General features: G+C 36.8%; 2 protein-coding genes across 3 annotated transcripts in view; both read right to left on the minus strand.

Moving 5' to 3' along the window:
- Nucleotides 1–1,685: 1,685 nt before the first annotated feature.
- Nucleotides 1,686–12,163, minus strand: RCAN3 (RCAN family member 3). The gene is made up of 4 exons (XM_026062541.1): nt 11,969–12,163; nt 5,586–5,759; nt 4,809–4,980; nt 1,686–3,815 (listed from the first exon to the last, which is right to left on the minus strand). Exons 1-4 carry the CDS (start codon nt 12,161–12,163, stop codon nt 3,607–3,609), a joined length of 750 nt encoding a protein of 249 aa, XP_025918326.1. The 3' UTR covers nt 1,686–3,606.
- The window catches only part of NIPAL3 (NIPA like domain containing 3), a 23,111-nt gene continuing 18,076 nt past the window's right edge, over nt 12,122–17,156 (minus strand). Inside the window, exons 15-16 of one of the 2 annotated variants that reach the window (XM_026062538.1) lie at nt 15,545–15,644; nt 12,122–12,210 (exon numbers count right to left, since the gene is read on the minus strand). In XM_026062538.1, the coding sequence (XP_025918323.1) occupies nt 15,597–15,644 (48 nt within the window). In that variant the 3' untranslated portion in view covers nt 12,122–12,210; nt 15,545–15,596. Of the gene's footprint in view, nt 12,211–15,544; nt 15,645–16,849; nt 17,086–17,156 lie in introns of those variants that run through there. The other variant, XM_026062540.1, reaches the window with a different exon arrangement.

Below are 17,156 nucleotides of genomic sequence, written 5' to 3' on the forward strand. Positions count from 1 at the left end.
GGAATTTGGGATATTTATTTATATAAACTACACACTTAGAAAGGACTCAGCACAGTTAGCACTTTTGTGCAAGCCTACTTCTTCTAAAGAATAGCCCTTCAGATATTAGCAGGTCAGTAATTAAGAGAAGCAGACAAGCTCTAACGGTCATTACTGAATCGCCATGCAGTTAGTAAAGCAGATCCAAGGTCCCTTCACTTTACGAGGACAGCTACGTCACCTTGGAAGTTATGGACAAAGTGGAGTAGAATCACTTCTAACATTGAGCCAATGGCTAATTCCGTACAAGCCTCTGCCCTGCCTCCTCCTCGCTCGCCCATGTCAGCACTCGCAGAGGAACCAGACACCGAATTCCCTACAGCTCCTCTGAAACAAACTCCGGGGCAGAGGTTGGGCAAGCTCAATGTTCAGTACAACGGGACCCCTAGGCACCGTCACAGAAACGGGGCAGAACTTCACATGCAGTAAAGGAATGCTATTTTGCAGCTTTTAAATATAATTGCATCTTATTACTCCAGGGTGTGTTAGGAGAAGGGCACGCAGCCTCCCTCTACTGGCTAACATAGGAAACTTTGAAATTCACCTAATCCGCAGAAGAGACGGGAACCTCGCGGCAAAAACCCATGGAATGCAACAAGTTAATGTTTTATAAATGTTTTAAATAGAGGAACAGTTTTAACACTTGACCTCTGCACGATTTGAAAGTTTTGCACAATTTTTCTTATAAAAATATGTAATTTAAGTCTTCTATTGTTTTTGAACAAAAGCCAGTATTAACAATAATAGCAGCAATAGTTCTTGCACATAAATCTCATACCTTCACCTAGCTTTAAGTTCATTGCCTTTGTTAGTTGCTTTCATAACACTTTACCTATTCATATTCAATTGTGTTGAAGGGAACCAAATTTGTTTCTAAATTCAACAGGAGACAACCCTCCCTGAAAGTCTAAATGCTTCACCTTAACTTTGTTTCATTTTGCACTTAACTCAAATTCTAAGTCTAAAAATATTTTGGTTTGTCCTAAAGTGTTTATTTCACTGAGGATACATAGAAAAAAATACAACATTAATTTTGGGACATAGACAAAGCATCTTCTTTCAGGGTCGAACATAAGTAAACTATCTGCATAGCCCCACATGGTTTCTAATACCCTTCACCCTTTTTGCATGTGCTTTTTATATAAATTCTGTACATACCCTTTCTGTGGAAATGGCCCCTTGGAGACTTTCAAAAACGGATAATATTTATCTTTGTCACAACAAAAACTTTATATAGCTCAACGCTGCAACCAAAACAACACATTCTCTGCCACAAAATGTTTGCAGTCTAAGCAGGTGTCAAACTCCCATTCAAAATTAATGTGAGGTAGACATCCAAATGCAACTCCGCTTTAAAGTCTCTCCCTTTAACGGGCACCCAAAACCACAATTAAACAAACCCTCCCCTCTCCCCCCCCAGCTCTTCTCTGTATTTTCCTGTAGAAATTCCCGCCATCTTCCTGAGCACCATTCTTCCTTAGTGATAAATTGCTTATGAAAATCTAGACACTACCTTGACAGTTTACCCATTCTGCAAGCAAACAATATTGTTACAATTGATAACTTTGGGGAGGTTTTTAAAATAGATATCTAACTTGGGCCAATATGGAATGCGGTTAAAGAAAAACAGGTGAATGGCACTGCATTGTTTTTATTTTAAGTCTCTTTACACAGTGAAAGATGTTGGAATGCAAGTTGTTATACATTTTACACAAGATACATTGACAATAACATTACTGGTTTTATTTGCTTTATAAAACTGTTTCTGAAGGTTTTCCACTTAACCCTACTTACACCAACTTTTACAATGGGGTAGAAATTAATTGATTAACAAAATACAAACACCACAGAAGATCCCAAATGGATTTCTGGAATTTAAAAATGCACAAACCTGATGGACAATACAAGTCTTTTTTTTTTACTGTGGAACAGAGAAGTCAGACTGAGTGATTTTAATACCTGAAGAGATACATAAGTATCATGCCTGTAAAGGCAAGACAAACTGAAGACATCTTCCAATATTTTTAATATATACTATTCCTGCCTCTGGAATGAGGACCTGCCTGCAGGATCCTATTTTGCAACCTGAAGCTGGTGGCAGGAAAGGATCAAGAGGTGGCACAACATGGAGTTTAAAACAACTGTGCCTATGCAAATCCATGTCCATTTTTTCCTCTCTGCTGTCAGTCAAGTGAGAACACTTTTGTAAGTTCAATAAGCACTTTATACAGAATTAAACAACACTAAAATGATTTGAAAAAGGCCAATTTATGAATGATTTATATATATGAACAGAAGCATCCTGGTGTGTTCACAAATAATTAACTTTTTAATAGAAAAACGAAGAATCTGTGTAGACTAAAAAAGGTTGGTTATAAAATAGCATAAAAGCATAGGAGTATGTGCCACTATACTGAGGCATATTTTTCTTCTACTAAAACACTTAACACAGAAATTCACGATATTACAGATCTCTATTTTAAAAGATGCATCCTGGTCTCAGAACTAGCAGATGCTCTATTAGACATACAGGATGCCACACAAAAGTCTTAATGAAAAACAGGAAACAAGTGCCAAAAATGCATAAAAGCTGGCTAAGCCAGGCAAATGGAAAAAAAATTAAAAAAAGGACTGCAGAAGTTTAGGAGCACAAGTGCACAAGTTCAAAACTAACCCTGGACCTTTTATTTCCTAACATCATTTAGTCATAACAGTCACTGAATTTATTTATAAATGTAGGCCATCTCTAGGACTGGAGAGGAACAAACATTACCATCTTTTCAGAGAGGATCAGAGACAACACATTCAATAGCTGAATCCATATTTCACTCTACATATACTGTAATTCACTTTTAATTAGTTGTCAGTGCAAACTATTGTACCTATCAGTGTACCGTCACAGCAGCAGTTTTGGAGACAGACTCAGACTCTGCCTTCTCAGTGGTGTGTGGTTCTTCCTCCTGTATTCTTCTCCATTCAGTTAGAAAAACTACTTTAATTTAGTTCTATACATGTATTTGTGCCTCATGTCAAATTAAAAACAAATACTTGGCATTTCTGAGAAAAGTAAACAGAACAGTTTCATGAATGATCAATTTGCAAGTCAATGACCTCAGGAGATCACTAGCTGGGAAGGAATTTTAGCATAAAGAGTACATTACACTTACACTTAATCATTATATTAACCGGAAGCTGTTGTACCAGTACAAATCAGCTTTAACTGCTATACACTGAACTTTCTTGAATCCAATAGTGACAGTAACGTTAAGGTATTATTTCAACACTCGGTACATCATCACACTATACAGTATAAAGAGTAGGGTAACAGCTGGGAGAAAAAAAAAAAAGCTTCCTATTTTTCACTATTCAAGTGAGGGGAATTTGCTACATTTGGGAGCCTAGTCCTTAAAACTAAAGTGCTTTTTAGAGTGTTGGCATCCAAAATCTTGAACATGAGAGACAGCTACAAGTAAAATTTGTTGCTGCTACATATAACGTATAGCAGTAGTACAAACATCAGTTACTCATTAAATGTGATTATCGATACTATGTTGAGCATCACATGATTTAACAGTGCATAGTACCCCCTACCTCCAGTGTACAATCAAATGCTTTAGATTCATTCAGTATTGTTGCAGGTGGTTCGGGGTGCCTTGTCTGCATGATCTTCTGTTTGGGGTTTTTTATTTCATCTTCTTCCTCTGTCTCACTCTCACAGACATGGACAACTACGCTAGGAGTCGATTCTGTTCCTGCATGAAGTTCATACTTCTCCCCTGAAGAGTAGCAAACAAAAAAATCACACCAAGAACATCCTTACGGAACAGTATCAAGCCCCTTTATCTCCAAATCTCCTTAATAACTGCAGCAATGCAACCAAATAATTATTTACTTCCTTCTCATATTTAATTTGTTCAACTTCCATACTTCACTGGGCTTACTACATGTTTTAGAACAGCTTCTGTAGCTGTTATACTGTACTCTGAATATAAACAATCTTTTAATTGGTATTTAAAAGAGTAAAGGATGGAAGCAAGTAACATGATACAGTAAAGACATCAGAAGATGAGCAGCATACAAATTTTCAAGTGACATCATTTATGCTATGCATTCATATGACATCTGTAAACGAAAAGTTACAAAAGCATTTGAAAACATTAAGCCTCCCAGTTCCCTGGGAAATAATGTCACTGCTGTCTGCTCAGGAGTGGCTTTCCCAGAGGACAAGGAAGTAGCTCTCTTCTCTGTAAGACTACTCAGTGGAGCATGTACCTCCTGTGAGGACAGCACAGATACCTCCTCCGCTTCACTAACACTGGAGCCGATTCAACATGTTACAAAGCAAAGCACATCAGATCGTGATGCGAGATAAGTTTTCCTTTTCAGGGAAAGCAAACACCATGTTTCCCAGGAAGACCCATTAAAAAGTCTGACAAACACATGAAGTACATGCTAGCATCCTTAACTACCAGAACTGTCCATCTGCTGAATTTTTCATTCCTTTTTTTGCTCTGTAGCTACAGCTGAGATTATAGCAAAACTCAATAAATAGATGCCAGGGAGCTAGTGCCACATAATCCATTTCTGTGCTATACTCTCAATTAATTAAGGAATGAAGTAAAAAGAGCAACAGCTGATTTTGTTCAAGTGAGTAACCTTACATACAAGAGACCCAGTTTCTTCTCCCAGAAAAAGGTGAAGTAAATAAATTTCCTGGACAAGTATTTTTGAAGATAAATAACACAACAAAAGCAGGTAAACATTCCTACCTGGCCCCAACTTGGAGACAGCACAAAGCAAGTCATAGTTTATCAGAGGAGTTGCATCTTCACTCTGCTTCCATCCAACTGGTGGAGATGCAGGTGGTGATATCAGGAACTGTTTGACAGGTTGTGGAGGAAGGAGGTAGGACTTGTCTCCTATTTCGTTGGACACCTGTGCCTGAAGACAAAAGCCAGCAGATATGGAATAAAATCACAAATATTAATTATCTGTTTATTTAGTCTACTTCCCCAGTAGAAGACCAGGCAGTCTACACCCTTGGTAATGCAGGACCATTCTTTGTATTTGTATTGTTCAATTCAGCCTAGATTTAACAATGAAAGGAGTACAGCTTTTATCAGTTCTCTAGGTATGACACCTCAGAGAAATGCTGTAGGTAAGAAATTTGCCTACATGAGTGCTGACAGCATAGCTGTAAATGACATATGAGTTGCTAATCCAACAAAGAATATGCATATAGAGCACGTATGATAAAGAGATCTTTGGACGACTTATTTTAATACATTTCTATTTATGTAGGGGGAGAAGGTTTGTGTCGCCACACAGTGATTGTTCTCTACCAATTACAACTCTATAAGCTCAAGCTGAAAAGTAAAACAGTCCCTAAAGCATGAATTCTCAGTAAGAGAAAATAACACATGCCAATGTAGGAGAGCGAGAGGTCAATGGTGCTCCAGAACTTTATCAGAAATGAAACTCATGGRCAAATGAGGAACAGAGAAGAAACAGGGATTCATGTAGAACATCTTAATGTTCCATAATACCTGTGCAAAATATAGCTTCAGCTTTTTTCCATTGAAGTCAGTTTCATGCAGTTCTATCCGTGCTCTTGCTGCTGCCTCTGGATTGCTGAAGTTTATCCTTACTCTTCTAAAGCTTTTAAACAACTGGAATGTAACTTGATTATCATAGATTGTGAAAAGTGCTTCAAATCTTTCCTAGAGATGAAGTACAAAGATTCTCCAAACACAAAATGAACATTTTCACTCAATGAAAACACATTTTCCTTTCACTTTTCTTGTCCAAATCCCACTCAAGTTGTCTTCTAAACCTTCACACTCCATACTTCACTCAGTTACTCTGACTTATAAATTTGCATTCAGTGTAGTACTGTGTTGTCTCGCTCTTTCAATCTAAACTCCAAGAGTGTAGTCAACACACCCATATAACTCTTCATACATATGCTGCCATCTAGTGACAGTTATCCAAAAGTGTAGATGTAAAAAATATATATACACATATATATACATATACACACACACACACACACATATATATATATACACGGTTGCATATGACCTTACCCAAGCATCTCCAAAACACTATGTAAATTGGTTGACTTTCATATTAGATAAACTAAAGCACAGAGTGCTTAAGGAAACCGTCAAAATTCTCAGGATGAATGAATGAGACTATGCTGGAAGACAGCCAAAAATCTATTACTACTAAGCAACATTCACAAAAAGTAAAAATTGAAAAAAAAAACATGTTTTATTGCATATGGACTCTTACCCAATTCTTCAATTATTAAAATTTTAAACAATGTAATTATTAATCTGTTTTAATTTACTAGTTCTCTGAACAAAAAGGTATCTGCAGATATTTCATATTTTTTTCCTAGTATAAAAGCAGGTATTTTAATTCACTGTAAACAGTCAGATAAAAATCAATAATTAGAATTATGCAAGCAATCTATTTATTATGCTTTTGTAACATTCAGTTATTCAGAGAGCTACATAAGTAAACAAACAGAAGAGTACTACTTCTATTTAAGAACTTTCCCAAAGACATTAATTTGTGTGGTTCTAAAAGACTATTATCTCCTAACAAAAATCTGGTTGATGTCTTCATTCCTGTAAAAATAAATACAGGATAAGAGGCTACTACTGATTTTCATTTTAAATAGGACTGAAGAAACCCCTCAGATGATGCCCATGTTAGTTTTAACAAAATTGTTATTTTCTTGTGCTTTTCTCTCCAAAGCTGTCTTAACCTCARAGTCTCTATTAAATCAGAAAAACTGCTCCTTTGTACACTGGCCATATTTTGTACTTGACAAACAAGAAGTTACAACTAGTGGATCAAGCATGCAATCGAAAATGATGAAGATAGCACTCCAGTCCTGACATCACCCTCAAGAAGGTGAACATGTGGGAAAGGGACAGCATGTACTTATTTTACTCTGATTTTTTAGCCTTTTAAGGTTAGAAGAGAGCATCTGAAAGCAGTTATGTAAAAGACAAAATTATGAAAAGATGCATGATTACAGAAGAACTGTCAGATATAGAAGTTAACATATTGGGCACTTAACTTGTACACACATATTAACAGCTCACTGTTCAATCAACTGTATGTTTAATGCAGTCATTTTCCGCTTTTGTTTAAATGTTGCTTTAACGAAGCAACAGTATAAAAATAAATATAGCTAGAAAGCGTCAAAAAAACAGAAGAAAGAATCAGGGCAGAAATAGAACCTGAGGACAACACTTTAAGAATCAAACACCTAGATTTTAAATTAATAATGTCTTTTCAGCCTTTTCTCCTCACACAATAGTCAGCATTACTCGCTTATGTGAAGTGCTCCAACTTCTGCAAATAAAAAACTAATAAGCACAAAATATTTGTGTCTGTACATCACACCAGGCAATATCTTATTTACAGTTGTGACTGCTGCAAAATCAGGAAAGACGACGATCGATTTCGATACAGTCTGCTTGCAAGCGCTGCTAGCTTTGCCAGCATTAGCTCGACTCTCTCCTGAGCTACAAGAAAGCAATATTCAACACTGAAAGCAATGTGAAAGAAACATCCTTTGCCAATCTGGCTGTTACTCTTGAGGAGTGGAGGGTGTTAAGACACCACGCTTGTCAAGCTAATGCTTTCCCAAAGTACCAAATGAACTAAAGAACATCAGGTAGTATAATCTGGAATTGCCACCCAAAAAAACCCCACCACAAATTTCCAAATTGCTTTCTGTATGTGCACAGGCAACAAGCTCTCCATTTGGTTCAGTAACTGCTGTGCATTCAGCCTTTAAAAGAAGATGTAGGCAGAGGTAAATCAAGCCATTGAAACGGATGTCCAGAGGCTGACAAAGCAGAATTTCATAAAACAGATAAAAGCCAAATAATGTATCAAAGCAGCTCTGTTCTTCTGAGCATTAGGAATAAGCCTGCATAATAAGTTTTCCATTTAGAGATATAACATACAATTCTGACCCATTCTAATGTCTTAGCTACCATAATTAATCAGCTTAGATGAGCTTGCTGACAGGATAATCAGTACATTTCACAAACTCTATTTGAAAAGAAAAAATTAACCCAAACCAGTAGATTACAGGTTTAAAAGAAAATTCCATGCAATTTGATGCAAGAACTCCATTCTCAGAGGTATCTGTCAAGCGGTCTCATGTGGTTAGCAATTATCCCATCRTTAGAGAGAGTCAGCACACCTCCCTTGATAAACCTCATATAGCCCAGATAGTACTGTGGGAATAGTTTCATGGAAAAAGCAAAAGGGCATAAAAATGACAAATCACATGTAGAAACGTGCAAGATAATTTAGCAAGGCAACCACTTCCAATGCATACTTTCTATATGGTAAAAGCAATGAATTATGGGACACTGCTGTCTCAGTAGTGTCAGAGTTAAATTAACCGAGAGCATTATTTAAACTTTTATTGATTAACAGATGCTTTACTACCTTCTTCCAAGAGTAGCAATCACTCAAACTACCAGAGTGCTCACCACTTATAAGAGGGCTTTGGAGCTAGAAGGTGATCTAGTAGAAACAGTAATAATTTAAATTAGTAATCAGTGAGCTAAAAATTTATCTCCAAGATGTCATCTTGTATTTTTTTTTAATTAGATGACATATGATTTACACATTCTTATGCACTGTCTGTTCCGTTTTCGAGTAAAAACCCAGTGGTAATATACAAGGCTAGAAATTAACTTTTCTACCAACATGCACAGGCTAGCAATAACTCAGGCTCTTTCAAGGGAATCATTTAGCACCAGGCATATAAATAATGGCTAATGAACTGCATCTTATTCTCTCTAGGATACTTGGAAAAGAAAAATTAAAGTGCTGCATCTGAAAATAAGCCACTAAAAACACTTAACAGCCTCTTCTGGCACCTTTTTCCTGCAGCCACAAGAATACAATTACAACAAGCCGCAAGAGCAACGGCTCTTATTATGTAATACCCCCTCCTCTATCCCAGTGGGGATCTGTAAGCTGCTTTAAAAACTCTGTGACTTAGGATTCATTTCCAGTCTACTTTGCACTGCTTACTGACTTCCAGTTATTCCTATATTTTCTAACAATTGTTGTTATATTTACATTTTACTGTTGTTTTAAAATGAGTTGAACCGTGCTGACAAAGTAAATTGGATGAAAAGGATGAAACAATCCGATTTCTCTTACACAGCCTACTGTAACAGTTTAGAAACCTCTTTTATACGAGTTGATAAGGCTTATAAGATAGAGGCTTATGCAGTTACAAGGGAAAAGATAATGAAGGTTAAGGAGAAAAAAATCATCCTACAGTAGGCATTCTACAGGCAAGAGCAGTGCTCAAACCTGGTTTCCTGGGGACAGTGCCATGGCTACATAGTACACTGCATCAAAAAGTGATTGGAAATAGCTTCTCTAAAATGCAAAATTTATTCTATACACAACAGTATAAATCACTTAACACCCTAACCGCATTTGCATAAAGTGGTAGTTAAAACCAAGTATTTTTGATGATCAGGGTGTAAAACACAAAACAGTTTTACTACATCCTACAGGGAAAAACAAGTCAAAACTCTCAGCCGTCAGAAGAATGAGAGCCACCAGCACGCTAAGTTTTCGAGGAAAGGACCAGGGAGGGCTGACCAAATGGAGAGCACAACTAGGTTTTTTCTTTTTTTTTTTGATGAGTTAACTTTGCACAGCTGCTGGCAAGACAAGGGAAGGAAAGTTGAAAACTCCCCTTGCTGTTGCTGGTTCTGTCCTGGGGATTCCAGCACAGCAAGAGAGAACTGGCTGTGCAGGAGCATATTCCATATCGTCTGGAGGCTTTACATTCCTCAGGAGTCTACTGAATGGTGTGTCTACATTCCCTGGCATATCTATTTGAATTTACTCTCCATTCCTTAAAGCAATGCTACTTAAATTTTAAAATAGTTAAGAAAAATAATTCATAAAAACAAAAACAACAGTCATCAGAAGTTCACTATTCGATTAAAAATTATACTCTGGTCACTTAGAACAATTCAGTTCCCCAAAATCATATTTAAAGGAAAGTGTTTTTAAATTAGTTTATGTAGGCAGGTAAATGCAGGGATGACAGGTTAAAAATACAAACCACTAGAAAGAAAGATAGTGAAGGAAAAAACTTTCTAAGCCACAAGGCTTTCAAGTATATGTTATCATCATCAGTACCAAAAGGACATTAACACTATTTCTCCTTGGCCAGGATTGATGGAGATTTTTCATCTGAAAACTGTGCTGAGCACATTATAAAACCGCAGCAGAAGTCACAAATTCAGAATTGTACAGCAGTTTCAATAGCACAAAACTATCCTACAATCCCTTCACAAATACAGTAAAAATAAGATCTATGCCAGTGTATCATTTATGATTTGAAACAAAGCTTCACTGATTAACAAGATAAATAACCGTAATCTATTTCCCTGTAGAAATCCAACCCTATTTATATGGGGAAGCAAGCCACCTAAATTTTTCAAGGCTGCTTTAATCATCTTGTTTCTTCACTAGTCAAAACACACTGGCACTCAGCACTATATCACCGCATACCAATACATGAAATTAAAACACCTACATTCTCAACAAATCACTGTTCCTTCTAATTTTAATGTACTGTGTCTTTTCATCTTTCTCCTTCCCCACAGCTATTTCTGCATATTCATACAGGTACATCTTAAGCTTAATTTGGATCACTAATTAGTACTATAACTGAGGAGCCACATATCTTTTACTATATAGAAAAAAAATGCATACAAGCGCTGATATTCTGTTGCTCCTAAAATTCCTCGTCTTGGAAGACAATCTACATACAATTATGAAGAACTATACAAGCAAGGAATTCCCTGTGCCAAGATCCAACATACTGAGAAACACTGTCAGTCTAGAGTACAAAAACGTGAGTACTTCAGACATGAATACAAAAATGTGTGTTTTGGCAGATGTGTCTTCAGAATGACAGAGAGCAGACAAGGAACAGACAAGAAAGGACAAGATGGGAGGAAGGAATTTCATGTTTAAGCAGTCAGATCACAGGACAAAAAAACAAGCCGGATTACCTCTTCAGCTGCCTTATTCATCTATGTGCTTTAGGTACCATCCTTTAAACATATACAATAGAGTTGTACTGGCTCCATTTGTTAGAGACGTAGCTTAGGAATTCAGCTCACAGTAAATGAAAGATTGACTTCTATTGAAATACATGATTTAGCAACTCTGAGGCACAGAACAGTATTCCCCAGCTGACACCACACCTTCCCCTCACACCGTGAGGACTTCCAGGCAAAACTGCAGCCTTCATAAATACTTTTGTAAATTGAAACTGAAGCAGCTGCAGACCAAGCTTTCATATTAGCCCCTACTTTTTTCCCCAAACACTCACGTACCACAGAAAATTATTTCTGATGCTCTTAGAACCAAAGGCCAAGTACAGATTTGACTGAATACAAATGTTAGCAAGCCAGAGAAGATTTACATTATTATAAAATCTTAATCCACTTTCATGGTGTTTTATTATTTCCAGCCAGAAAACATATCCTGAAAATATATAATGTTCTTTTAAAAGAATCCTTGCCTTGAAATAATATATTTAAATTTGCCTTTGGATTTTATTTAAATCTGCCTTTGGATTTAGTACCTTGGATAACCAGAAAAATCAGGAGAGCTTTTCACGGGAGAAGCACTGTATACCTATTAACAATTTGAAATGCCAGAAAAGTGTAATATTACCTGCTCTTTGGTAACTGTACTCATTCTGATCTGAGCTTACTGGTAAATATGTCATGCCTTTTCAATCAAAATATGCAGTAATATACTGAAAATCCAGACAAAAATGTTCTCTAGGTATATTTATACTTATAATACTATGTCCCAAACATGCCTTAGGCCACCTTACCTTTTCTTCCTGTACCTCAAACACAGCTTCATGGACACTGCAAGCAAAGAGTGAGGTAGGCAGGTCACTTAAATCCATCATCTCTTCCAAATCTTCTTCATTTTCTCCAAAAATCATCTGTTCTTCTTCTTGGTCACTGCTATAGAGGTCTGACTGACTGTCGCTCCAGGACTTCATAGTATCTCTGAGCATCATCTACCCAAAGCAACTCTTCTTTATGCTCCAGAGTTTCTAATAGGAGTCTGACATTCCAAAAAACAAACAGACAACACGGAAAAAAAACAAAAACAAAAACAAAACAGTGTAAAAATACAGAATTTGCCAAGAAATGACATCTTCTAGCTATGACTGTTCTTTAAGATTAATAATTTTACAAAGAACAGAAACCAACATGAAACTTGCCTTCTCATCCACAAAACATAAGCATTTTATCCTATTTCTGTAAACAGGAAAAAGACACTACTGTTCAATCTAGGGAAAGGAAAGTAAGAAATCATTCCGTCAGGTAAATGAAATTCCTCCTCCCCCCTTTAATCTGACATAAATCAAGAACTGCAATACTGAAACTAGAAGCTTTGCTCGGTGCTGTACCTTTCACTCAATAGCAATTTCTTATTTAATAACTTAAAAGCATTCTCCAAATAATCAGAGTGCTCTTCTGATACTTGAAGTATTTTTATTTCAAAGGCAACACATGTATACAGCAAAATGAAGTGATCTGTCCAAAGTCTCTGCAAGCCAATGGCAGATATGGGAACAGAACCATACATCTCCTAACGTTTCTTTGTCCTAAGTGCAGCATAACGCCAATAGACAGAAGAGGTACAGTATCTATAGCCTTGAATAAACATATCAAGGAAGAAGAACAACAGTGCAAACAAGCAAAATACTAAATAAAAGGCTTTAGGTAACAAACTATTTTGTTCACAGTAAAAAATGGCTTAACAGAGCATAATTTACAAACTAATGCTATTTTATTTGCTTAACTAGCTTATCCCTTTGAAGCAGTCACTGAGAAATGCCATCAACTGGAACCAATATGCATAAAAAATCCATAATCAATCCATGCTCGCTCATGTGAAAAAGACAARTATTCTAATTAACATCCAAACACCCTCAAAACTTTATTTTAGAAGGAGAAATAGCTTGTGAAAATAGGAAAAAAATATTTAAAACATTAAGTATTTCCAGACTGCCTAATCAGAGTAACACAGACTTTTTCAACTAAAACTCAAGTTGGTCATTTAGCAGAAAGGGCAATACTGAGTATAAACTTGTCCACACACACAAGAAGGGTGATGCTAAATTAATTTAGTTAAACCAATGCAACCTCAGTGTGGACACATAAAAGCTGTCTGAAGTAACGTGCACACGTGTAACTGCATCAGTTCAACATCATGTCTTTAGTCAAGCCATCACAAAGTCATGAACAGACCTGGCAAAACTTTCCCAGCACATCAAGTTTCAAAAGTAATTTTCACAGGAAATGCATTTCAGCAGTACATAAAGAAGGAAGTAAAGGCAAGAAAACATGTAGCTGGTGGAAAACTAATATTTTGTGCAGGCTGATTCATGCAAAAAGGAAAGAGAAATGGAAAAGAAATTATGCCAGCACAGAAAAAACAAAAGCCACCATCTGGCTTGGAAGCACAGATTCCAAGAGAGCTCTGGGCTAATCAGCCCAACATGCAACAGGACAAGGATGCCTAAAATCAAGCAGACAGAACTGAGAGTAAAATGCTAGTCTTATTTTTTGTGTTCCCCTCCCTCCCCGCTGACAGAGAAGAGTATGTATCACAATAAAAAACACCTACGCTCCACATGACTGCCCCAAAAAGCTAATTATCTGACAAATACAAGAATGAGGAGACTTGTAAACAAGGCAATAGAGCGAGTTTGGCACAGAAAAGGGAGAGTTTGGAAGTGCTGGAATGAAGCTGAAAGATTTAAATTAACAATGGACAAGACTGGATATAGGGTAACATAGAGACCAATGCAAAATTTGGTCAAGTTGGCCAAATTATGAAAAGCTTTAAAAAGTTCATGCTATCTGAGCCTAATATAGTATGAAACAAAGCCAACAAACAAGTGTGGAGGGAGGCATCAAGAAAGTAAGATTAACTGAGTGCTCATTACTGTGACTTACACTGTGCCAAGTATTCTCTCTTTTCATCGTTAATACAGTGGAAGCAGATATCACAATTAAAATGAAAGAGATTTAATTCATAGATTATCAACTGAATCCATTACTCCTTTAAAGATGTTGTCATCTACTGTGTCATTTAAGGAGCTCCAGTCTGCAGATTACTAACCCCAAACACTGCAGGGACTAGAGAGATGTTCCTTCACTTGGTATTTAAGCAATTGGAATGTTGCTTGGGGGGGGGAAAAAAAAAAAGTAAACAGATAGATAAAATGAAGGGAGATCTCAGGATTTATTTATATAAATAAAATGCTTATTACACATCCCCAATCCAGTCACTTGAACTCTATTTCTGGTTAATATTCTGTAAAATGAGACTTTATTGTATAGTCTCTTCAAATAGAAGCAGCAATCTTTTACTCACCAATGAGATAAGTATTAAGTAGGCAAATATCTGCTTAAAAATCAAATAAAACCGATACTATTAAAAAAATGATACTATTAAAAAAAGATCATGGAGTAGCATGCAGGTTGTAGCAGAGGGAGGAAAAAAAACAACAAAAAAGCCACAAGATCCAAATTCTTTTAAGATGGAATTTATATAACATTAGTGATTCAACTAACATACGAAGTAGATGGAGATGCACGGTCACAGTGATTTTCAACATGCATGAACTGGTCCTACAGACTTAAGCAAAATTGTCCAGTTAGCATCTTAACATTAAAGAAATAAAACTTGCAGTGCTTGCTGTTACGTATCCTGACACATTTCATCCACGCTTCTATGCGAAGCAGGCAATTGGTGACTACCATTATCTGTGCATCATCATCTTCAAAATACACAGAGATTAAAACAAACTACTAAGGCACAATTGTTCAGCAACAGAGCCGAGATTAGAGCCCTGGTGACCCTGCATCGCAGATCTGTCTTCTGTCCACCACAGAAAACATCCAAGTAAACCTTTTATTGCGTAAATACCCTTGATATGAGGAAAACGCTGCTTTTTGCTGAACAGCAATTTGTTGTATTATGAAACACATCAAATGCCATAGAGGCATGCATTATTGCATAGAAGAGATGCTCTTCAGGTAAAATTACAAAAATGGAGAACTATCATTTATTTAGTTTTGTAAAGAAGTTTTAAGAACCTTGATGAAAGGCATACATATCTTTTTAGGCATACCATACCTAGCTTTATACACTACAAACAGCTTCACTGATTTCAGTTTTCTTTATATATGAATTCATCATGTTGCAATATTTAATTACAGCAACAAAATGCTTTACTGTAAGATATTTTCTGCTCTGTGAAATGACAGCGAGTCTCAAATGATGTGTGTAAACTCTATTGGAGAGCTGGGGCAGCTTAAACATCCCCATTGCCATGAAGCAGATTACAGTTTTTCTCAACGAGCAACAAAAATTGAATTACCAGAGAAATCATCTTGCTCCTTTAGAGAACAAGAGTAGAAACTTGTACTCTATCAAGCCACAGAAGAAAATGCAGTTATTCTTGAACTCCTGCAAGCAGTCTGTAGAGAGAGGGATTTAACACAACCAGTCTTAGTCAAAGTTAAGGAAACATTTTGCTAATAAGATCAACAGTTCTGTATAATTTACAGCACAGCATTTCTTGCAACTACAAAAACAAAATCTGAAAAGCCTCTGTAGACAGCATTGAACTATAAGAGTTACTTCAAGTGTGTGTGTGACTGTAAGATTACACCACAGTTCTAATTCTTTAATCATAAACCTACAAGCGAATGCTAGTTTTTCAGACTTTCCTAAAATCAGTATGTAACCACCAAGGTTAGTGAGTATTGCAAAACTATGGAATAGCTCTTCTGAAATAAGAATGAGACAAATAAGACTAATRTACAAATTTAACATTTTACATTTAATGAAGAAGAACTATAAGAAGCAACACTGGGAGAAGTTATATTTTAAGAAATTGGAAGGAACTATTTTATTGTGCAATTATCAGAAAGCAACAAAACCAGAATAAATGCTCCAAACTTCAGAAATAGATTGATGTGATTATCAGTGCCACATTCAAATCGTTCTGCTTCAGTTTCCCCTGTGCGAAAGAAAATTACTTCACTTACCTCCTTGAAATGATGAATACCAACTTATAAGATATGAGTTAAAATACACAGGTGCTAATCATTTATTACTGTAAGTTTTAACAGGTTTTAATATTAATTGCAATAAACACTTCAGAAACATGAGCGAATTCACTGTACAGACAACTAACAATATTTGTTTGGTAGTTAATCATCGTCTCCCTCTCAAATTTTAGATTGAATGGCCTTACAGAGCAGGATTAACAGGATACCAAGAACTAAAGCCACTTGGTTAAGACCTTTTAATAAGTCCTTTGCTCTTCTGAGAATTAACACCAGCTTTAACATTTAAATACCAGGTGAAAAGCACCTTTGAAACACCTCACAACAAAGACAAACCCTTCTGCTTCGTACAAAACTACAAGGCCTCCCCAAGTTTAAAGCAATCTGTGGAAATCCAGCTCCTGCCATTGGTAGCCTCAGTTCTCGATCACCAGACATCGGCACGGACACAAAACTGGCGTTTTTACCTTTACGCCGTCTAGACCTGCTCTTCACGCTGCAAGACAACGCTGGTACAAAACACAAGCAGCTCATTTACATTATCACTTCGTAGGGCAATAATCGGATTGCTTTCCGAAAAATCCGCATTTGGGCAAGGTCTAAAAATGCACGGGTTTTTATTTATTTATTTATTTTAAATAGCAAGGCAGCAGCCCAACCTGCTCTGCAGAGTTCAGAAAGGCGGGCGCGAGCCGGCCGGGGCGCACAGCGGCAGCCGGGCAGGCAGCGGAGCCTCCCGACCCGAGCGAGGAACCAGCGCGGCAGGTGAGAAGCACGGGAGGGGGCGAAACAGAAGATGGCAGGCTGAAGACTACATCCTCCCGAGATCGCTCCGATCTGAGGGTTGCTTTTGATAAAAAATAAATAATAAAAAAAAAGACTCTTTATGTAGATATGCCCTAAGGGGAAAGTGAATTA

This window comes from Apteryx rowi, unplaced genomic scaffold (genome assembly GCF_003343035.1).
Source record: "Apteryx rowi isolate R43461 unplaced genomic scaffold, aptRow1 scaffold_190, whole genome shotgun sequence".
NCBI classification, from domain to species: Eukaryota; Metazoa; Chordata; class Aves; order Apterygiformes; family Apterygidae; genus Apteryx; species Apteryx rowi.